Below are 23,516 nucleotides of genomic sequence, written 5' to 3' on the forward strand. Positions count from 1 at the left end.
ATAGCTAATAGTTGATACAACAACACACATAAACATGTCCATCTTCCTGATTTCTACCATTTTTTTTCCATTTTCCCAAAAATCCCAGTATCTTTGACCGTTTCCTGCTGTCCAAAATCCAATAGCAAATGGAACGGTTGCAGTATTTTGCAACTATTTGAGCATTTCTATTTTATTTACAATTATGATTGTATTTTCAGAAGTATTTTCAAGCATTCCCAACGTCTTGTAAAGTCGGTTATGAAAAATTAAGCAGCAAAACTAGTCCAGCTATAAATAAGTTTTGAGCTGCTCAACAAGAAAAAAGCTCGTTACTTCTGTCCGTTCATTAAGAAGTCAAACACATGCTAATTAATGATTCGGTTCAGATTGCCCTATTAATCGATTTTTCTTCCCCTCCAACAACTAGCTCTCCCTCTCACTCTCTCTCTTTGTCTGTTAATATTCATATATTTGCTACCAACTTCAAACGCGTGTTCGAACGATCGAAAAATATCCCAACGGCTTGCCCTGGGAGAGGTGGACCAGGTTTCGTTTTTCTGCTCTCCCTCCATCCAATTGAACTAAAATTATGCTCGCGTGCACACACACACAAACACATAGAGCACGATCGAACTTCGGATCCAAATCCGTTTGTCACCATTGACGCTATTGGATTTCTCCCGCCCCCCCCCCCCTTCTCCTGCTTCTCTTTCCTTGTTGGTCCGTTTTTTTTTTTTCTTCTTTTCACGATACCGTGTTTTATCCCATATTTTCTTCCACCGTTCCGTTCCTACCCGTCTGTGTTTCCTCACTGTGACTTTTTTAAAAATAAATGTAATTTTGTGCGCTCTCTCTCTGGCATTTTGTCAAACCGAAAAAATCGAAGCAATAAGCAAAATATATATATGTGTGTACGAGAATTTTTAAAAAAAAGCAGCACGCACGAATCACCAACACTCACACGAAACGAAACCTCTCTGTGGTGTGAAATTTGCGTTCCGTTTCGGGTTTTTTTTCCTTCTTCTTTTTGTGTCACATCCAATACACTTTTTGCTCCATTTATGCTGTATGCACACGTTTTCTTTTTCTTTTTTTTTATTTTTTCTTTTAGTGCTTTATATCCTTTCGATTCATTTTCATCTTCTACTTCCTTTCCGCACTTATTTTGTAGCATTTTATGTGTTTTCTCTTCACACTTTTGCCGTCTCTAATTAGCCCAAGGGAGGTCCGATTGTTTTGATTGAATTTGTTTTGTTTCGTACAACAGTTTAATACTCTTTGAAACAAAGAAAGCTTTAATAAGCTCAATAAAATCGTATAAATGACTCACTCCAACTAAGCTTCTTTTATCGATGTTCCTACGGAATTCTTCTCCTGTTCTTTAACCGTCCAGTTTTTTGTCATTCGTGCTCATATATATTCGTCCCCCCAATACTCAAAACACAGACACCTGCAAATCATCAACACTCGGTAGATCGTTCCCGGATCGCCGTCGGTTTGAAATGAAATTCAACACATTTCTCATCGATACGAAACATCTGTTCGCAGCTGGTACACGCAGGTTCCCGTTCCGTTCCGTCCTGCACGAGCGATGGAAATCGTAAACCATTTCCCGTTTGCTCCCTTTATTCCTTTTTTTTTGTACAAACCACATCCCTGTTGCTGTCGTTCCGGGACATGTATTGCTCTTGCACCGAGCGTCAATTGACGTCCCCGATATTCGCTACTTCAACCGGAGACGGGTGTGTAGGTTGGTTGGTACCCGTTTTTGCCCCGGGTATGGTTTATGCGTTACTTGTTTCCATCTTGCCTACGCGAGACAACCCGTATGCCATATCCTTCACAGTTTGTGATTGAGTCTATTATCGGCCGGCGTACATAGACTCAGAATCACATTTCCGCCTGTGTCAAGCTCATGACACTGTTCCGTGTCGGTTAGCGGGGAGTGCGAGGCGAAAAGCAGCGATTGAAGTGCGAGTTGCGAGAGTACAAAAAACCCCCCAATGCTTCAGACGAACGGACGAAACGTACGTCTGAGTGAGAATGTTCACCTTGCCGCTTGCCGATGGATTTCTACTCTCAGTTTCTAGGTTATGTAAACAGATGTGGTCGAATTAGCATTATATTTCGTTCCCAACACTGCCATTCGTGTTTTTTTCGCATGTCAGACGCTTCAAAGAATAAAAAAAACCTCTCGTGACGACCTTTTTTACCTCACACACACATATAAAAACTAAGAAAAGACACTGAAACCAGTGGACGAAAAATCGAAAGCAGTACCGGAGGGGGGGGAAATATATATAAATTAAGCACCATGAATTATCGCTCACCATTACTACGAAAGTGGGTTAGAGCGTTCGAAGAAAAGTGGCATGTTAGTGGGCGGCACTAATAAATGTAGATTTGTTGTAGGTTTTTTTTTCGTTTCGATTTGCTCATTTTCTGCCCTGCAGCCATATTTTATATGCTCTATTTATAATTTCAATCATTCATAAAAATTGCTCGACGAACACCTCGCCGTCGATTAGCTCTGATTGAGAAAACGGTGGGGGGGGGGGGGTATGGTGCAGTGAAAATAGGTATTAATCGAGACAACCGGGGACGACGGGAGGCCGTCGCTAGGCATCATATAAAATGGTGCACACGTACAGCTGAGATGGGATGAAACGGCCACCGGAAACAATTTGCAAGTCATTAACGCCAAAAGACGCCTTGTGCCTGGCATGAACCACGGCACACGGCAAACGACCGCGCGTTGAAAACGTAAAAGCCAAAACATCGAAAGAGCTCGCAAAAATCACTTTCATAGCCGAGCCGGGCAGCTGCATCATCGTTTTAGTGTGCATGTGTTTTTTTCTTCTTCCACACTCGAAACATATCCTGCCCCCTTTTGGCTTTAGATAAATCTTGGTAATGAGTCATTTTATTGGAGCCATTTGTCGTACAGAATGGGATTTTTTTCACTTCTTCTTGCTTTGGCTCGAGAAACCATCGAAACAGGTTGTTGGAGAGATGATCTTCTTTTTAATGGCTTAACAGCGTTAGCATAGAGCTGGTCTTGTTGCGATGAAGAATCGGAAAAATGTATTAGACTGCTATGCGGTATACTTTCCTTTTTCTTCGCAGGACATTGATGTGGTTAGAGCTAGGATTTTATACACTGTTTATTTAATAATAAATTATACTAAAACTTTAAAATTATACATTAAATCATTGAAAAGGCATCATCACAAATAATAAAGCAAAAATGTGTACAAAAAGCAGACAATCTTATACTAAGAAAATTATCATTTCAAAAGACTGAAGAGAAATATAAGCTTTCAAAGTTATTCCTGATAGTTCAATAATATTAGGATTTGGATAAATTGTATAGTATTAGAAAACATTGACGTATACAAACCATTCAAAGTCAAGTCAATGCAGACAACAATCAGTAACAATTTTTTATTTGTTGAACTGAATCCATGTAGAAAGTGTCTAGTAATACAAAGTTTCGTTTGACAAAACATTCCTGAAGTACGTAAATTGTAATTGTAATTATAATTGTTTAATCTACTTTAATCTGATTGAGCTGGTCTCGTAGTACAGTCGTCAACTCGTACGACTTAACAACATGCCCGTTATGGGTTCAATCCCCAAATAGACCGCGCCGCCATACGTAGGACTGACTATCCTGCTATGGGGGGAATCAATTAGTCACTGAAAGCCAAGCCCACAAGTGGGTACAGGCAGGCCTTGACCGACATTGGTTGTTGAGCCAAAGAAGAAGAATCTAATTGTAAGTTTTTAATCTAATCTAAGATTAAAATAAATGGATAGATCAACTTACTTAATAACTCGTTTTGACGGCGGTTTTTAAAGGATTGCAATGAGGCTCCAAAATCAAAAATATATAGTTTGAATACGGTAGTTCAGTGATAATATTACCATTTGTTTTGATCCTTAGTATTTCGACGTATGATATGTCTCTTGAATAATGAAATAATTTAACTAACTAACAGGTGTTTTTGTTAAAAAAAAAACAATAATCCACATTTAGCTCCCGTCAAAGCTTTTAATCAATTATCAGGAATTCAATCTACCGCTCACACAAATCGCTCGCCTGACTCGCTCAAACATGCTACGACGGCCCGGTAAAAGACTTTCCACACCCTCGACAATATGGTTAAGAAGATCAAGGTGGATAATTTTACCTTCCCCACGCGCACTCAAAGCCACACTCGAAATTCCCATAGGGGGGGAGGAAAAAAAGCCACCCACGTCCTGCGACTAAGCTGCACGTGTAGCTTCAAGCAACCGTGAACGACAACTTGTACGTCGTGTTTTGGCATAGACTTCTCAACCGCGACAAAACTGCTGCCGCACAACTTCACTTTATCGTTGCAAATCGTAGCGACGGCAGCAAAAAAACGCACCCACTCACACACACACATACTGCTGTCACGTCTACGGCGTAGTTGTTCTTGGTGGATTTCTTAGGCCCACAGGTTCGCTCAACAGCGCCGTGCTTTCCGCACGGTAAGTAGCCAGGTACTCGAAAATGGCACCAGCACCAGTCTCGTTAGACGAGTGGATAAATTTACGTTCATCGTTTTTGAACCACGCTGCGTGCGATGGAAAACCCCGGGGTGGGTGTTTTCCTGGTGGTGGTTAAAATTTGTCCCAACTCTCAACGGTGTGTGGGTTTGTTCCCGAGCCGTTTTCGCGTTTCTTCCTTCTTTTTTATTTGTATAACCTCGGGCGAGAAAATCAACAAGACCTCCATCATGTCTGGCTGATAAGCGGCGGTACGCGGACATTCGTGACAGCGGTTGGTCCCTGCCCACCGTAACTGTCACAAGCAGATTGCACGTTTTTCGGCTTGCCAAAATGAGTCTCCCGTTCGCTTAAGAGTGACATACACCTCCCCGTGACAGGCCGCCACCCCAAAGGCAGGCAGTGTACAAAGTCAAGTGCGAAACTAAGTGTTACATGCAGGCATGTGATTTGCGTCTCTTCCTGTCTCCGTGCTTTGGGCGGTGATTATCCTACCGAAAGTTTTGCTCCACCACACAAAGTCGCTTTTACCGAACCGGGAAAGGTGTTCCTCTTCCTTTGGTACGACCACATCGGGTTAGCAACAACGGTAGCAGTGGTAGGAAAAAAGACAACAAAATCCCTTTAGCAACAACAAAAACACAACCATTCGGCATACCGATGGGAAGAAAAACTTGCGTTAGCCGTTTAGACGCCAGCGGTAGACACCGCCAGCACATCTTTCCTCTCCATCAACCCGTCCAGTCCTCGGCACGCTGAACCTTTACCAGTTCTTTCGCCGTGTTTATGTCGCTGCCTTCGCAGCAAACAGGCTTTCCTTCCGACGAAGGAAAGAAAAAACCAAAACTTTGTTTGTTGTCTTATTCGTAAGAATGATTATTAAACGCAAACACCCGATGCTTGGCATAGCTGGCATCGCTGGTACTCCGGACACCATTATTACCCCACGTTCATGCAAAAAAAAAACCGAAACGACGATGCCCATCTTTGCATCTTCACCGAAAATATAGCCCGTTTATCATTCACAATCGCGTGGAACGCGTTGCGGACGAAACTTTCATCATTTTGTAAAACGGCAGCACACCACGGTACGACGGTGTGCATGATTTTTGTGCCGAGCGGTTTTGGGAGTTTTTTCTCCTTCATTCGCGGAGTAAGGTTTTATGGAGCAATGTGTGCTTTTTGTGCACACTTTTGAAACTTCCGGCGTGTGTGTGTGTGCGTTGTGTTGGTGTTAGCTTCATCTTCTGGCTGGCTATAATTTCTACGCAATCTTCAAGAAGCCTTCCACATACAAGGCAGAAGAAATCATTTCCTTAAGAAGATTATTTTCGGAAGTCAGCTGCTTCGTCTCAACCTCAGTTAGGCGAAACAGGTTAGATGACGAGAGGAAGACGGAGCCATATGGTCATGCGAAGTGTTGTTTTGTTTATCTTGGATGAAAGTTTTGTAAGATAAATGTTGGGCTCTGCTTATTGCACTTGTTAAATCATCTCCACAAATAGTAGCTACCGTATTATCTATTTTAATGATGTCTGTAAAATTAGTTCGTTCAGATTTTGCAGGTGATGATGAACAATTTTAATTTAGTTTAATTTTAGTTCATTCGTTCAAGCAAACAGAGAACAAACGAGCGTACGGACGAATAAAAGAACTCAGCTGATTAGAATAAGAGAGACGTCAGCGTCACGTACTCTATTGTCAAAATCAGAGGTGATGCTGAAAAAGTTGGTGTGTCCAATACATGGTTGCTGACATTTAAGCAACCAACGCTTGGTCAATCACTTTGTCATGACTTTTTTACTGTGATCAGTTCTGCAACATATCTCTGACATAATCATGACAAATTCAAACTGAAACAAAATAATTTCAACATCAAGAGCTCTACTGTCATGATCTGAGGTGAGACTCAAACAGCTGGAGCGACCATCACATGCTTGGTGACATTTTGTGCAACCAACTCTTGGTCAGACACTTGGTAGCGACATTTCCTGTCGGTGATCATCACGCTAGTCTTGCGAGATATGAGCACGTTTTCTCGCTCTGTTTGACCCGACAGACAATCAAAGCAGACAGAGCGAGAGAGCATGCTCATTTTATTGGCGTGTGGTCGCCAGGTATATTCCAAGAATGTCGTGATTATCACCGACAGAAAATGTCGTGACTAAGTGAGTGACCAGGAGTTGGGTGCTAAACAAAATGTCACCAAGCATATAATGTATAATAATATACATATAATATATTGGTCCACCAACTGTTTGAGTCTCATCTCGGATCATCTCAGTTGTGTACGTGAGCTGATTTGAACTTTGTTTCAGTCATGAGTGTTGGTGACCAACACTGACCAACCAAGCCAGAAAAAATCGTGATGATGCTTGCGCAAGCTCATCTTGTCAGTCAGGGCATCGGATTTGACTCAATCACTCGCACGTTGCCTTCAGCATGTCATGACGCACTTTCATTGAGTATCAGCAATGAACTGTAAGCTGCAACGGAGATATTAATTGTTTTCGGTGGCGATTATCTCGTGACTCTCATGACATTTTCAGCACTGGATATCGCTCAAAAATGTGGCTAACATGACAGAGAATATAGAAAGATATAACGGAATAAAAGAAATGTCGTTCAGTTCAGTTAAAATAGACGAACTGAGCGAGCTGAGTATGGCTGCGTATATTATAAAATACAATAAAATAAGCTCAGATAGACAAGCTATCATGCTAAAAGGGAGCTCAGTACAATGAATCAATATCACACTGGCATGGGCATGTGCTGATTTCACGAAACAGTGTTAAGAATGATTAATTTGCCTCGTTTTCACCTTTGGATTTTTACATAATCCCTCCAACCACCAGATCCAAAGCCCTACCAGAGAAGCTCCATCAACGTCACGTCAAAAATATATCCCGAATGTCGATTGAATACCCCGTGGCAGCACCGCGTAACGAAGCACCGCGGCAAGCAAAACAAATACGCTGGCCGCGGCGATCCTGTCAAACCCATCCGTGCGCGCTATATCCCGTCACACTTCAGCGCAGTCCTGTATCACCTGTCAAACGCGCGACAGGAACCGTACCCATTCGACCCAGCTTCACCCTCCTACTGGGCTGGGTCGTATGGGTCGCACCGAAACCGAGGCAGCCTACGATCTTCCCGTTTGTGTTTTGAAAACAATATTTACGCTGTGCTTTCACCGTTGCCGAAAGCAGATGAAGTGGTTTCAGGTTTCGGGTAACTTCAGAGCGATTGAATAGGGTCCGGCGATGGGAGAATCGCCCGACCCGTCCGACCGCAACGCTACTCATCAGTGGTTGTCTACTATCGATGACAGCTGTCATTTGCACTGCGGTTTCGTACTGCGGTGAAAACGGCGATCGACCATTTTGCGATATGCCGTTGATAAAACTACACAATCTGTTCGCCAATTGTCTTGTCGGGCAGTACTTATCAGCACCAGGGAACTATTCTTACGACTAACGGATGAAATGATTGCTCAACGAACCGTCGCCGTGTAAAGCTACCATTACCATTGCGCTCCTTTCGCTACACCATTGTTGCTCACATTTATCGTTTTTCCATCGCATTTTTTGTGTCTCCAAACCGTCTCTGCGCTTCTTTGCTCCGACACTACCACCACTCGATGCGAACGGTTCATTAAAGTTTGACAATGGAATTATCGTTTCCATTCATTTCCAGTTAGCTCCAGCGACACTATTTTCAATTCGGACCAGTTTTCTTGTTCGCTGCGGTGTCTTGCCACTTGCCGGTGAGCTGGCAAAGAGCCGGTGGACATTAAATGTTTCGCTGTGGAATGTTATACTAGAAAAGGGAATTTGAATAGCAAAAAAAAACCCCATGCAACTAGCCACATTCTGCTTTTTCGAGCACTACATTCTTTCAGCCTCCAGTTGGTGGTACTTTTTTCGTGCCAGCACAAAAACGATCTACTTTATGGCCAGATATCCAAGGGTGTTGGAGAATACAGATATTGGAATGAAAACGAGCTTCTGTTTTAATTCAGCCATTCGGACAAAATTACATTGCGCCAGAAGGTATAAAGCGACAGTAAGCGACAATAAGGTTCCATTTGCTGCGAATTGAGCTGGGTTCAATATTGATTAGTTTGAAGAGAGTGTAGTTGCTGAAATGGTTTCTGACTGTGAATTTGTTAAATTTTATATGTCATTAAAAAATGACAACAACCGGTGCGGCTATTCGAGAAAATCTGCATCTATTCAAGCATTAATTTAAGGGAATATATAAACTCTTTCATTCACTAAAAAAACTAAATAAAGTAGATTTAAGATACTTTCAACCGATTCTGTAGCTCTTTTCTTGTTGAAAATAAGTCTTGAGTGATCTCATACTCATCAAAATCGAACCATTAAACTGCAAATATTGTCATTTAATTCTGTATTTTCTCCTTATATGCTTCACAGACTTATAGGATAGGACAAGAAATGTTGATTTTTAGTCTTGCAATTATTCGACCGTTTCAACTACGGTGATGGACATAGCTATGTTGAAGCTGTTTCTCATTTCTCATCAAAATCCCCCTTCCCACCAACAATAACACCTCCACAAAATACCATTTCTGATGCCAACCAATCCTTGTTATGACATTTGAAACTAAATTCTGATTCATCTACGGCCCCGTGCCCTAATTGACAAATTACTGTTTTGATAGTGCGAACAGCCGTTTTGCTAGATGATTAACCTTTGTCGGAAAGGGTTTGAGGCACGCATAATTCGCACACCATTTCTCAAACCTCAGGACGCACACCACAACCGACCGTCCCCTCAATGAAGCGTCCATTCACGTCAAATTGCGAAACCTTGCCTTTCTTATCCGCTCGTTTGGTGCTCGCGATCTAAATGGATGTCTGAGTGTCAAAAGTTTCACAAGCCTAATCACCGGTACCGGCCCATCCCAAAATTAGGCCCCCTGCTCCGCCCCCCCCCCCCAGTCGTGCCTTAATCGGCCCGGCCCAAACCAAGACCAAAACCACAATCAACCGCACCGGGATTGTACTCTAGCGTTCTACTCAGACTCTCCCGCTCTCTTGCACGCACGCAGTTGCTCTATGCTAGCGTACAACAAACGATTGTCACCCTTCAGTTGTCACAATAAATCTTGACCTGACAGCACACACACACACACCTAGACAGCCGACTTCGCCCCCAGCCGGGAAAGATGGAAAATCAAGCGAACGGATGATGCTGCCTTTGACGTACCGTTTCGGCTACCCGGAGCATCCGGCGTGACCTTTGGACACGCCGGGTCAGGTTGGCACACAGTTGGCACTCTTACTGTCATAATTTGTCACTGACGTTGCGGTTCCAAGCTGGACAGATGTGCTATCTACGAAGAAGCAGCAAACAAAAAAACCATAACAGTTTGATGAAACACACAACCTACTAATTGAGTTTGACTTTGCTTACGACATCGCAATGAAGCGTGATCTCGAAGTAAACATAATAATGTACATAAGGATCTCAAAAACATGTCTCTATTATTTCTCACACGCACGGGCGCATTATTGACATTCTTCAATTTTATGCTCCAAACATCGCCCAAATATAGCGCGGGTATCAACCGCCATCGACAACCCTGGCATATACCACCTGTCGTCAAGTACACGGTGTCATGGAGTGTGTAAACATGTACGTCATCACACCCATCACAGCCTCTGCCCTGCTCTGGTGGACCGTGTCTCCGGTAACGGAAAGATCGTGTTTTTCTCGCCTGACACAATTTTGTCACCGTCGTATGGGGTTGAGATGGATGCGCACCACACGGGAGGAGGGGTTGGTGGTACAGCTAGAGTTGAGGGAAGGGCCATGGTGTGCATTTTCTTTTCTTTTTTTCCAGCCCATTCAAATTTGTTTCAGCTCCCAATATCTCGGTCGGTTGGTAACACTCTTGGGGAGGGTTTTTTCTCCATTTTTTGGGACCGTTCCAAACCGAGTTGGGGTGGGAGATTTGAGAAGGGATAGAATATTTTAACATTAGCCAAACAACTACGGTACCTCTCGTTCGTCGCTGTCGTTGCTCGGTGAGATCGGCTATCGGCTAAATTTGTTAGACAAGCAGCGTACCAGCACCACACGACCGGTTCCGCTTACGTCGCGCTTTCCGGACGATGACAATTCTGGTTCATAAATGAGCTGTTGTGTGGAACCAATACTAGCAAAAGCATAACCGTACCACTACTCACTCTCCTACAATGGAACACTGACCTTCAATGAGGTACTTCATCGATGGTTTAATTATTGGAACAACGGCACAGCATGATTGGTAGCGAGGGAACCCATTTGGGGAGCATTGGGAGTATTGTAGCCGGAGTAAACCTTATCGTTTCTACGCTTCATCTGACCTCCAACCATTATCATTGGGTATGGGACAAAGGGGCCTTGGACAAAGGGCTCTCCCGTGCCACGATCGATCGCGTTATGAATGTTTCAGTGACATTTCTATTTCACGGTCACGCAGGCTAGTGCATGATACTGGTAAATGATACAAACATGGTTTATGATTTTTTATGGATCAATGTATTAGTCTGCCTGTATGCTCTAAGCAGTACACGGCTGTACTTGAGCAAGGTGCATTCAATGCTAGAAAGGAATTTGTTAAATACTCTCAGTAAACATAGTTTCAGAAATTTATAAAAGGATTGAAACTTGTACACACATGGCAGAAAATTGATTAAACTGTCTTGCAATGGTAATATCAACATCGTATACCATATCCCCTCGTCAGTTTGGCCCAATCACTTGAAAGGATTGCTTTGGCACTCTGCTGTGACAAAGAGGAAAGGGTTTTTCGCTTAAGTAGAAAATATTGAAAGCGATTAGGAAATTTAAAATCAAATCCATTGCATATCCCTCATTCTACGCGCATTTCCTATATCAACAAAATAATATTCGATATCGAAATGAAACATTTGCGACATTTTATTGGCCTACCAAACGGCATATAAGCTTCCAGTAGTCCCAAAAAAGGTCCCAAATCTGGGGCCAACCGTACACCACTCAAACAATAAATTTTATCTGATCTAAAAAGGAAAGGAAAAATATAAAACACACACACACGCACGCGTATCCATTTCGCCCTCCAAACCATTCTCGCATTAACCGGCAACGAAAAAAGGAGAGACTGTGTGCTCACAGCACGGGCAAAAGTTCGTACATTTTCAAATGAAAACAAAAAAAAAGCTACGCGTGGTGTCCTGCTCGAGTGATTTTTTTACGATCACAGCCGTCAAAATTTTATAGTGTTTCCTGCACGCTTTTTACAAACATTTTTCGAGTGCGTGCTACACACATCCACACGTAAACTGAAGAGAAAAAAAACACTCTTCAACCCGTTTTTTTTTTTGTTCGTTTTCGTTCATCCAAACCTTCATATTTATGAACGTAAACGATTGATTTATGACGGCCGTTCTCGTTTTTTTTTCAGTCTGTTTTTCTGTCTCCTGGCGGCAGACTCGTGTCGTGTCCGAGTCGGCCGGTAGCGTCACCGAATGGCTTTCTTACCTTGCGTTTGTGTTTCATTCCACACTGTTTGTACCGTTGACCACTGACAATGGTAATAAAATATCGCCGAAATTAATGACTTCATACCGCCTGTGAACCAGAGCACAGACACACAATCTCTGCTTCCGAGTACTTTATGTGTACTCGAGCAAAGGATTGTAGGTGATCCCGAACCTTTCATACAGTAATTCCAACCTTCCAAAACACCAAAACTCCATAAACCAACAAAACGTTGACCACACCACACACCTTCGTCGTTTACAGCTTTGACGAGCAACAGAGGAATCCGTTCGTTGAAACCAGTCGGGTGAAATGTTCATGCCCCTTCACTGTTCCATACGTTAGGGAATTTTGCGTGTCACCGGTCTGCACGTACCGAGCGCATCGCGGGGAGCGGTATGATTGATCTGCCTGGTCGACTTTGGTGGCCAACCATAATCGTAGCGTACGGTCGAACGTTACACCGCCGGCTCCCTTGACAGAGCACACGGGTTCGTCGTTCCCCTCGACGCATCGGATTTGTGTTTCTTTCGGTTCATTAGCGGCGCGTCGGTGTTTCGTATTCGGCTCGCAATTCCCCCGAGGCGGCAACTTATTTAATCAAGATCGTGTCACGCGAACGGACGGCAGTGTGCGGATTTCAAATGCGAAAAACGCCACTCGGTTGCTTAAATTTTATGGCAAAACGGTATAAAGCAGCAAGTCATCGCCCACTCTCGCCACCGAAAAGGCAAGAGCCGATTCTAAGGAGCAAAGATTAATGTGTCGAATTTTGGGACGACGCGTTTTGATGCTCATCAAGATTAGCGCGAACAGAGGCAGACTTAAAACAAAATGTCTCTCTCTCTCTCCCTCTTTCTCCAGCCAATCGGTACCAGCAGTCAGTTTGTGTCACTTTATGTCTTCATTTTAATTGGAAATTTTATCGTTTCATTGAGTTTATACGTTTGTGAAATCTTCAACATAAAAGAACGATGGTAAAAAGAATGGGAACATGCGACAGTTCTGTTGTAAGGGATTTGTAACCGAACAACGTACAAAGCTTGATTTTTAAACTATCATTTGCTGACATGTGTTGAGATTATACACTGATTCCTATGAATAAGCTATAAAATCACACATAAAAAACCATTTTTTATTAAGTTTCATCTAACACTGCAAGTCTATTTTGCTGCAGAAGCATACTTTATCGTACACGGACCTCCCCTGGCATCGTTCTCATCATCGTATCCGGGTCATTCAATACTCTGCTCATTATAAATCGTACCGCTTCCAATCTTAATCATCCCTATCACGTTCACTGCCATCTAATCCTCTGCCCCCCAGTTCTGTTTTCCCATTCTTTTCTTTCTCTCTCCTGTCTTGTCCCTCTTCCTTCCTTTCTCTCGACAGCGCTACTGCACTGCCTCTGCCCCGATCGAATGAAATAAAGCAACCTAACTGGAGATGGTGTGAGTGTGTGTGTGTGTTGCACGCAGGATGTTTTACGATGCAAAACTTAGTGGCATGACTTCCGCAATTTCAAGGCACGTTTTACTATCTTTTCCACTCCGCACGGAAGAAAATGGGCGGGCTAGTGCACGAAGAGTGAAAGAGTGAGCGCAAAAACGTAGTAAAAAAAGTAAACTCAGCAAAATAATGCGAAATGGAAGCAGCAAAATCCGTGCAGCTATGCATATTGCGCCAAGGAATGGCCGGACACGTGCTTTCATTGCAGACTCGTGCACTTGTTGCCGCATGTGCTGCCTGCCTGCCTGTGCCTGTCTGTGTAGCGTGGTAGCTCGGTAGTCAGGGTAGTGGTATTAGACAGCAGCAGCAAGCGCAAGCAAAAAGCGAAACATCGGCACAGCAATGTAGCTCAATTTCCCGTTTCCAATGTACCCCTTGTGCGATTGATTTTTTACCGCTGTTTGGGTAGGTAGTAATTAAAATAAAATGCTAAAGATTAGAATGCAGGCAAAACCGGTATGATGTTGAAATATAGTTGTTTGCTTTGCTTTGACTCGGTGATTGGAATCCGTTTGCTATTTATAGAGAGGGAAAAATGAGTTCAATTAAAATTGCTCCAATGGAAATTTCCGAATCAAAGACTCATTTTGATCATGAGCTGGATAAAAGTCAGATTAAAACATCAAACATAATGCTGCATAAATTAAGCCAGCCCTACTGGGTGGTCCGATTTGAACTACAAATTGCTTTTCACCGCCACAAAACGTCAACTACCAGGCGCCTCCATCGCATACCCGCGGTAGGCAATTTAATCTAAAATCGGCCCCATTTCCCCCCATATTTCCCGCTGTACCTGTAGTTGTTATGATTTATTTGCCACACATTAGCAGCGATAACATCAGTTTACAACCACATCCGTTGTTGATGCAGCACTTTTACCCGAGGAGTCGTTACGGTGCAATCAGTTTAATATTTCCCATCGCCTCTCTTTTAATGCGAAATGCAAATGCAAACTCGCAACAGGAGGCAATAACCATACCTTACCACGTGTGGAAGTAAGTGTGAACAGTGCATTTTAATGTTGCTTGTAAAACGTGGAGACACAATCAAATTTCATTAAACACATGGCTACAGGTTAAATTTATTTCAAACACCACCTCCATTTTCTGAATGGCGCAATTGTTAAGCCTTACATGCGATACATCCGGCACGCAAGGTCGGTATGGAGCTATAGAGTGATTAAATGCATACCTCCTCCACCACAGAGTGTTGTTCGAGAAGTGGCGTAAATAAGAAAAAATATGCAATCCAATTAAAAAGTCCTAATAGCTGCTGTTGTGCCAGCGAAGAGCGCATTACATCGCCACTAATGGAATGGGTTGAGTAGATTCTAGTGCATCATGTGTATAGTGCATTTTGTTCGAACAAAAAAATTAAAACGCAAAATTCCAGAGAGAGTAAGCATTTTAAGTATGATTTCTAGAATAGGTCATAGCAAGGAAAACAAAAAAAACTTTCCCCCCAAGAGACGCATTATTAAACTTTCTACATTGTATTGAGTTGTTTCTCAACTGGTAATCAATTCCGGCGTACGTGTACTACACGGGAATAAACCCAACAGTTTCTTAATTTAATAACGACGTAACTCACACGAACCTGCCACCGATCGGATATCCGGCCGGAAAAAGGCACTTTGATTAATTGGAACACCGATGGGAAGGAACGCGCAGGAATGGCTCAGTAACGATAATAGTACCGGTGCATTAAATTACATAGCCCAGCCGTACGTACATGCATTGTTTTACCTCGCTCGTGGTGCTTGCAATACTGGCAAATGGTTGGCAATCAATAGTAAGGATACAGGCAGTGTTTGTATATGGGATTTACCTTTCGTATGATTTCAAGATATATCCTACCGCATAATCTTATTGTACAATTTCTCTTTTAGGTTAAAGAATAATAAAAAATGAAGAAAAAGCAAATGTTACGATCACAGCAAACAAAAACTTCCAAAATGTACATAAAGCAGTACTGTAATACACCAAAATGTAACTAGATTTTCATCTCAACCCATATCCTGTTCACTAAGCATAACTAAACTGTTAACCTTTACACTCTCGTCCTTGTACAGTGTCTGAATCAGTTTGCAGAACAGATTTCGAAGCCTTCCCCACTACCAAACACAAAACACAAAATCCACACACACACCTACCCAAAAATCTAATAATTATGTACAAAAACCCCAAATTTTATGCCCGAAACAACCGGAGACGCGCCCAGAACCAACCGACATTTTCCCTCCCATATTATGTTCTTCCAGAGCTTCGCTGCACGCCCATTTCGGGCTTTACCTTACCCCCACAAACGCCACCCACCACCACGTACTCTGACATGGATGCACCAATGCAACCGCTAGTAGTCCGTAGACCCTCCGCGTCTATGATGAAATGGGGCCCAATTGCCGCTAACCGACGGGTGCCCGAGGCGGTGCCCACTGCCAGGCAAGGTTTGAACCGATTTTGAATGCTAACTCCCGCTCCCAGGCCCCGGAAAGCCAAAGGGCAACTCAAAAGCAATTAATTATTTTACACGATTTACCCGCACACACGCACACACATTTGCGGCTCCTCTTTTCCCCCCTTTAAACTGGCACTTGTGACAAACCGGACCCCGTACTAACACGGTAGCCTTGTGTGGATGGAAGTGCATGGTCGGTCATAAGTTCGCTCAAGTGTGGCTGGTTAGACGAAATAAGTACGTGATAAATGACACGCCTGCATTGCGAAATAATAGCTCCCCCGCCGTCGCTTTCGTCTCCGTGCTCGTAACGTTATCACGCGACTAAGAGATCACCGCAAAGATTAGCAGCAGCTTCCTCTTTATCATCAACCGCTTTTGTTGGCCGCATTGGCATCATCCATCACTGCTTCCGCACGGTTCCTCCTCTGCTTGCCGGCTTGTTTGTTTCTGCATTACTGTGTGCGCTGTGCGTTTCCCCCATGTGTGACAAATCCAAAGCTAACACACTTTTCCACCTTTTGTCCAGCTGAAAGTTGGTCCATTTATTAAGGGTTGTGCGTGTGTCGGCGAGGCCACACCATACGCTTGATTAGTGCTGACGATGTACACCTGAGAGGATCCGTAAGCGGCGACGGACGGACGGAATGTCTTGCCGAACATTGTTTATTAATGTTGTACATTAGTCGATGAATGCGGCGCTCGTGTGACACGATGCGTGATAAGATAGCATCAGTCCATCGTTTGCTTGCTATTATTTTTGGAACATACCGGAAATAGACACTGTACATACGTTTCCCCAAACGGGCCAGATCGTCTACCACTCTTACTTATCAGGCGCTACTACATTTAGTGCCTTAATGTTCCAAATGTCATTGCCGATCTCAACGACGAACATTTTCACGCCATCTTGGCATCTTCTACCACGCTTCGTTTGTCTGTGTAAATGAACTAAAATAATGTGTCGTCCGATGTCATCCGACGAATGACATACCCATTCGATGGGAACTTGCCCCCAATTACAGTTAAAGTCTCTTTACTCTTGTAATTAGGTTCTTCAAAAGACCCAACGATGTATATCCGTGGATTTCAAAAGTCCCGTCGTACAGTTGGCAAATCGTACGACATAATAACATATCCGTCATGGGTTTAACCCTCATATGGACCGTCACCTCGTAGCTAGGGTGAACTTTCCGGCTCAGGATGGAGGGTGGAAATATTCAGGATTGAAAATAATTATGTTGCAGTTCTTTTATTTTGAAATAGACACGCCATACAAACAATGTCAATAACAATGACACAACACCATGATAAACCATGTCAAACGAAAAGAAGGAAGCGATTTAAGGACGACCTCCGCTAGAGCGGAATGGTTAGCGCAACGAACGAAATACTTGATAGGAAACGCTTTACGATTAATCACCTGCTTAAGATGTTTAGGAACATAAAAACCAAGCTTATCGCTAATTTTCGGTCAGAGGTTTTCATGTTTGTGAAAGCCTCAAAGCCTTTTTGAGTTACATTCTATTACAATACATCGTAAAGTACTGGAAGTTATAATGGTTTGCACTAAAATTGCACAGGATAATGCCAAACATACTTTTAAATTCAAATGGAAATACGTTTGAGTAAATGGTTACAATTGCAGATAGAATATCGAACGACAGTTTTCAAGTATTTATTCCAAAATAGCTTGTCAGGTTTGATTTTTGCTCGCCTCGTTGAAGACGTCGAACACTCTTCAAGGCAGCAAAATAATTAATTTTTCGAACAACAAATACTCTTTCAAACATAACGTTTATGTCCTACTTCCGTACGTTTGTTTGTGCGCGTTTCTTTAGCACAAATATTAGAGCAATTTAACAGCGAAGCTTCAGGCACGCACACACACACACACTCTCTCTCTCCCGAACGCTTTGTTTGAACAAAATTTAAACAAAAGCTCGGTAAGCATATGCTTTCATATATAGCATATATGTGTAGCTGCAGCATGCTGGACGACACCAGAGGGCAAAGTGGCAAAGGGAGGGTGTAAAATAATGCACAAACAACCATCCAAAAGCCGCACAATACAGCCACACACACACACACAGTGCCTACTCCAACACGCCGGGCACACTCACCAACAGCGACATTAAAAATTTAGACCTTCGAGCCCAAGAGTGTGTGTGTTAGGCCTTTGGTTTTTTTTTTTGTCCTTTCGTTCATTCTATCTCGCTTCAGCGCGCGGCGGTGGTTTTTTTCGACCGATTGCTCAACCACACTTTGATGCGGAAAGTGTTGTCTCTTTTATCTCTATCGCTATCACTGCACCTGTGTGTGCGCGCCCTTCGCCGAATGACGACGTTGTTATGTTGACCAAACTTAAACTACTTTTCGCACGTGTTCGACCGGGGAACCCGAACGAACCGAGGCCGAGACCCGCTTAGAAGCCGTGCTACCATTGCACACGGAGCGGTTCGACCCTCTTTTGATTTTGTTTTGCCCGGTGGGGGGAGCTCTTCTTCCCCTTTTGGGCTCTTTTCTGCACTGCACTTAATGTTCAACGCGAAAGGCTGCATCCAAAGTTTGGGGCAATGTTACAAACGAATCGTTTGCAATGAAAAATGCAACGCGCCATACCTTCGCCCGACGCTCAAGCCGAGATTGTTGCCCGTCACTTTTTATTTTATTAGGTTCGAGGCGACCGAGAAACATTTGTTTCTGTTGTATTTTTTCCCTGCTTTTCTAAATAACAAAATCACTCCCACTTCCCCCAGCGGAGAGATAAGTGTATAAGTGTACTACTATCAAGCCTTTGCTTCCGCTTGGTAAGGCTATTTGGTGCTTTGTTTTTGTTTCGCTTTAGCTGCTTCCCCGTTTACCCCTGCACACAGCTGCACCATCCTGCCGTGACCGGAATGGGAATGATTTTTCGAGGTCAGCGAGGCCGATCCATACTGCAGGAGTACGGACGACACAGGTGCATTCGCTTCCTCGTACCATCATGCACCCAGTAGACACGGTGGAGACAGAATCGGAACGATGGGCTTTGGGGGACGGGGCGGCGTTCGATATTCGCTCGCTTTGATGTTGATAGTTCTAGTGGAGCGTATCATTCGGTGTCGTGATCGTTCCTGTACTCTACTGATCTAAATTAATAATCTGATTTGTAGGACGAGGGAAGCTAATGGAATAGTGCACGCTTTTTACCTTTTGCGTGCATGGGAAATTTACTCCAAATATGTTCGGCTGTTTTTTTTACGATGCACTGAATCTGTATATAACTATGATAATTGATTTTTGGGAGTGTTCAAGTGGGTCTAAATCCATAGACTGTTGTTTATATCTCATCCACATGATTCTGGACGTTTAGACAACATACACATTTTTTAAAAAGCGTGTTCATTTTTACCTAATTTAAAGCTCAATTATTTGTTACATACACATCATTTAATACATTCAATAATATATCACGCTTTGTAATGCAACTGATGCAACTTGTGTACTCATTTGTTTCTCATGAAATTCATAATAAAAGATCTAAGCTTCGCTTTAAATTGTAAATCGCTCCAAGCTATAAAAAAGCAATAATATCCAAACAAACACTGCATCACTCGCCGGTGCAATATTATCAGTGTACGATTAATCTTAAATTGGCTTCCCGACAACCTTAGACGGCCGCAGCTGTGCTTCTGCCTTTGCTAATCCTGTCTCAACGCAGAACTACTAGAAGCTTTCAGTGGAGTTACGCTGTATCAGCTTCCATACACGGCGAAGGCCACGAAACAACAATCCTTCTGCGCTCCCCTTGCCGAATTTACCTTCTCCAGTTTCCAGTGAATTATTATTGTGCATTCGAGATAATCGAAACGGCAACCGGATGCTTATTTTCGGTTCCACATTCTTCTCTCCCTCTCTCGCTCGCTCTCTAACCAAACCAGCACCTGCCTGGTTTTGCTTGATTTATTGCTATGGGCTTTTCAGAGGGGGTGTGCAGATGAGCTTTGTTGTTTTTTTGTTTGATTTTGTTTTCGTTTTTGTTTTTTGCTTCTTGTTTGCAAACCGTGCCGCTCTATGAATTACTCTATGAATATCTACTCTATGAATATGAATATAGACTGAGTGTGTATGTTTGTTTGTTTATTGTTTTTACTGTTCTTATTGTATCTTTTGTGTTTTGTTTCATTTCCGTGTTGCTGACTTGAATTGGAAACATTTTCCGGTTTGCTAGTTTCTGCCGTGCTACCGTCGCCGTTTTCACATGTTCTAACGATCCATTTTCTTTTCTTCCTTCCCTCCTCCCGGCGGTTGTGGCTGCTCCGATCTGAATGAATTCATTTCACACCTGGTGTCGTTCTGGGTGGTAAACCCCAAAAAACAAAACTCTCCTCCGCAAATAAACTTTCGGACCATTTGCGGACCAACGCGCGGCACAGTAAGCTTCGGCGGGCAGCCGGGCAGCGGTGGGTTCGTCAGCTCCCGCAGTGAACCGATCTCGCTGGCAACGCTGGATAAGGACTGCTTCATCATTCCGGTCCACAGCCTGGACCGCTTCCTGCCGGCAGGAATTCCGGTAAGTGTGCATGTGAACCATTCATGAGGGGATAATCTATTTTCCAGTCCTGCTTGTTTTTGCATTCTCGTACCGGTACTTCTATTGTTGCCTGCTTGCTCCACGTGGTTAGTGGATTTCTTATAGCAACAAAAAAAAAAGATAATGATTTGGCTCATGTTGCAAAAGGGCTTGAATTATTATATCAAAACATTTTCGTTTTTATAGCTTTTCAAAAGGATTTAAATAATCGCATAGAAGATACTCAAGCCATGGTGTCGTATTAAAATCGCGTTAGACATTTATTATAAGGTGTTTTGAAGTCTCTCTTTAAGCTTCAGTCTCTAAAAGATGGACCTTTCATTTTACATACATTATTTGCCTCTCTAAAATGAACGAAAGCATAAGTGAATCATATAGGAATTTCAACAAATTCTAAGCAGACAAAAAATATCTTTAGCTGATGAAAAGATAATTCTTTAATGCAAAAATGCTTACTGAACTTCTATCAAAACGTAACTTTCCCATTTATTCATACAAATTATCCCGAATAAGGATAATGTAGTAAGTCTTGTAGGCACTTTATGGTAATCCTAATAATGGGTCCCTTCACGATTCTAATCAGTCTTTTGATATGGAGTTTGACAGTTGGAAAAAACTAACCTGCGATTTTCAGCTTAGATTATTTTAGCCTCAAAGCTAGAATTAGATTCTAGTACCTGCTCGAAAAAATGGCAAAACAAGGTGGCGTTTTCATTTCTCTCAAGGTAGTCTCAAAGCATGTTTTGAGCATGTGAAACTGTTTTGCTCAAACAGGCTTTCTGGTAGCTTGAGGAATACACAAAACACTCTTAAAATCTTCATTCAGGAGTAGAAGCGATAAAAATCAACCTGCTAAATACTTACACCTTGGGATAAGCCCACCTGTACATTATACCCACATTGATACCTGCTCGAAAACTGCTCTACAATCCAAACAGTTGACAGGCTGAAATTCCAGTCTTCGATCTAAAAACGGAAAAGAGCCCAATGTTGGTTAAGGTTCCTCCCTTTTTTCAACACTATTTTCAAATTATAAATGGAATATCAATTGCTAATTAGCGTCAGCATTTCATTTGCATTCCGTTAAAGACCTAGTTTATTTCAAAATGTAGGCAAGTATCGTTTCATGCGCAAAGCCTCTATTAAAAAGAACAATACTCTAACCGTCTACAATAATAGTCCCATGGCACCGTTGCAAACTCAGTGTGTTATTCCTCCGACCAAAAGGGACAGTTTTCAACTCCACCAATCTGCCCAAGCGTGAGCTTGCCTAACTTCCATAACCCTAAACCAACATCAATTATGTAGAAACTGGGGAAAAAGAAGACAACAAGCCCCAATAACAACGTGCCACACACCATCCCAACACGCAGCACTACACTCGAAAAGCATGTAAATCTTTCCGAGAAAGAAATGTGTACATTTATTAACCCATTAAAGTTCCTCCCCTTCCCCCCCCCCCCACACACACACACACACACACTCAAACATTCACTGGAAAGTTGTGCCATGAGATATTTTAATTAAAATGTTCCATTTCCTGCCCACGAGTGTCGTTGCCATAAATGCCCACAAATTTGTTCGCCGAATTCCCTCCAAATGTACTGCCTAGTCCCCGTTTCGAGGAGGCGATGTTTTACCTGTTGTCCCTTTCCTACAGCAACTACCGACGCCGGAAACGGCCGACCCGTCCCAGGTCGGGCCGCTCAGCGTGCTCGAGGTGTCCGATCCAAAGATCTGCATCCTAGCCCACCTAATGAGCCCGCTGGAACCGATCGATCCACTGCTGGAGTCGCCCCTAGCCCACCCGCTCATGAAGCAGCGTGCCGTCGCGTCCGAGCTGCTGAACGAGGTCCAGCAGGGCAACAATGCCGTCGGCGGAATGCTGCTCGCCAACATGGAGCGAAGTTCCGGTGAGTGTGTGGCAGAAATGCGAAGCTCCTTCCAAAAACCGCACGCACCCTTTCTATTCAACATTATTTATTTTTTCCTTTTTTTTTCTTGCAGCCGAATTTCCCTTCATCGCTTACTATGTGATAAACACCACCCAAACCGATCCCGCCATGTTCTACACGGGTGTGCGCGGCGCTTCGCTGTCCAAGTTTGAGCCGAAAAACACGCGCTACACCGCAGCCCACACGCTCGACCTGTACAGTGAGGTGGCGTCCATCTGCCGGCCACCGCTAGCGCTCGCCCCGAACGAGATCGGCAGCGTGAAGAAGGGCCAAACGCCCTCCACCGGGTATATCATTAGTGTCTACAAGGTATGTCGCAAACCGGCCCTTTTTACGAACTTCCAAACGTATCTCGCTCCTCCGTTCCCTCCTCGGCTGTACATCTCTGCAGGATCTCTACCTTGTTTGGTGAGGCTCGCCGGTTAACCGTACCACCACTTCCGCACGATCAGGTCAAAAAGGATGCAACGGTGTGTTGGAATTGAATTACAGACCAATCACGTCCGGTCATCACGTTCCGGTCACGACCCTCGAAGGACTAATGTATTCTTCCTTCCTTCCTATTTTGCCGCTACGGGACTGGATCGAAAGGATAAAAGCCCGTTTGATTATCCTGTGGAATGTTTCCCCTTGTCAAAGTTGTTATTAAATATTCTTATTAAAACTCTTGACATAAGTACGTTTAGGTTGCTTGGTGAAATTCTTAGCACTTGCCTGCTGTTGGAAATTAATGTTAGGACATGACGTGTGATGCGTGACCATGGCGCAACCAACTCGTCATTCTTCAAAGGTATTCGAATGGCGTTGGTCAGTTATTGAGTCCAAAATATACTTTTAATCTCTTTTGTTACTTTATCGTAATTTGAGAAGCCTTAGTCAGTGTCCCATCGACCAGAATATTCAGTGGTTCGGTGTAATAATGTCTAGGACATACATCAGGTGTAGCATTACTGGGAATTCCAGTG

General features: G+C 43.2%; 1 protein-coding gene across 8 annotated transcripts in view; it reads left to right on the top strand.

Annotated features, from left to right (window-relative positions):
* Nucleotides 1-23,516, top strand: part of LOC120901826 (ankyrin repeat and ELMO domain-containing protein D) — a 67,997-nt gene that overhangs the window by 37,154 nt on the left and 7,327 nt on the right. For 7 of the 8 annotated variants that reach the window (XM_040310122.1, XM_040310121.1, XM_040310127.1 and 4 more), the window contains 3 exons: nt 20,439-20,575; nt 22,257-22,509; nt 22,604-22,860. In XM_040310122.1, the coding sequence (XP_040166056.1) occupies nt 20,439-20,575; nt 22,257-22,509; nt 22,604-22,860 (647 nt within the window). Of the gene's footprint in view, nt 1-15,823; nt 16,010-20,438; nt 20,576-22,256; nt 22,510-22,603; nt 22,861-23,516 lie in introns of all 8 variants that reach the window. The other variant, XM_040310128.1, reaches the window with a different exon arrangement.

Source organism: Anopheles arabiensis, chromosome 3 (assembly GCF_016920715.1).
Source record: "Anopheles arabiensis isolate DONGOLA chromosome 3, AaraD3, whole genome shotgun sequence".
NCBI lineage: Eukaryota > Metazoa > Arthropoda > Insecta > Diptera > Culicidae > Anopheles > Anopheles arabiensis.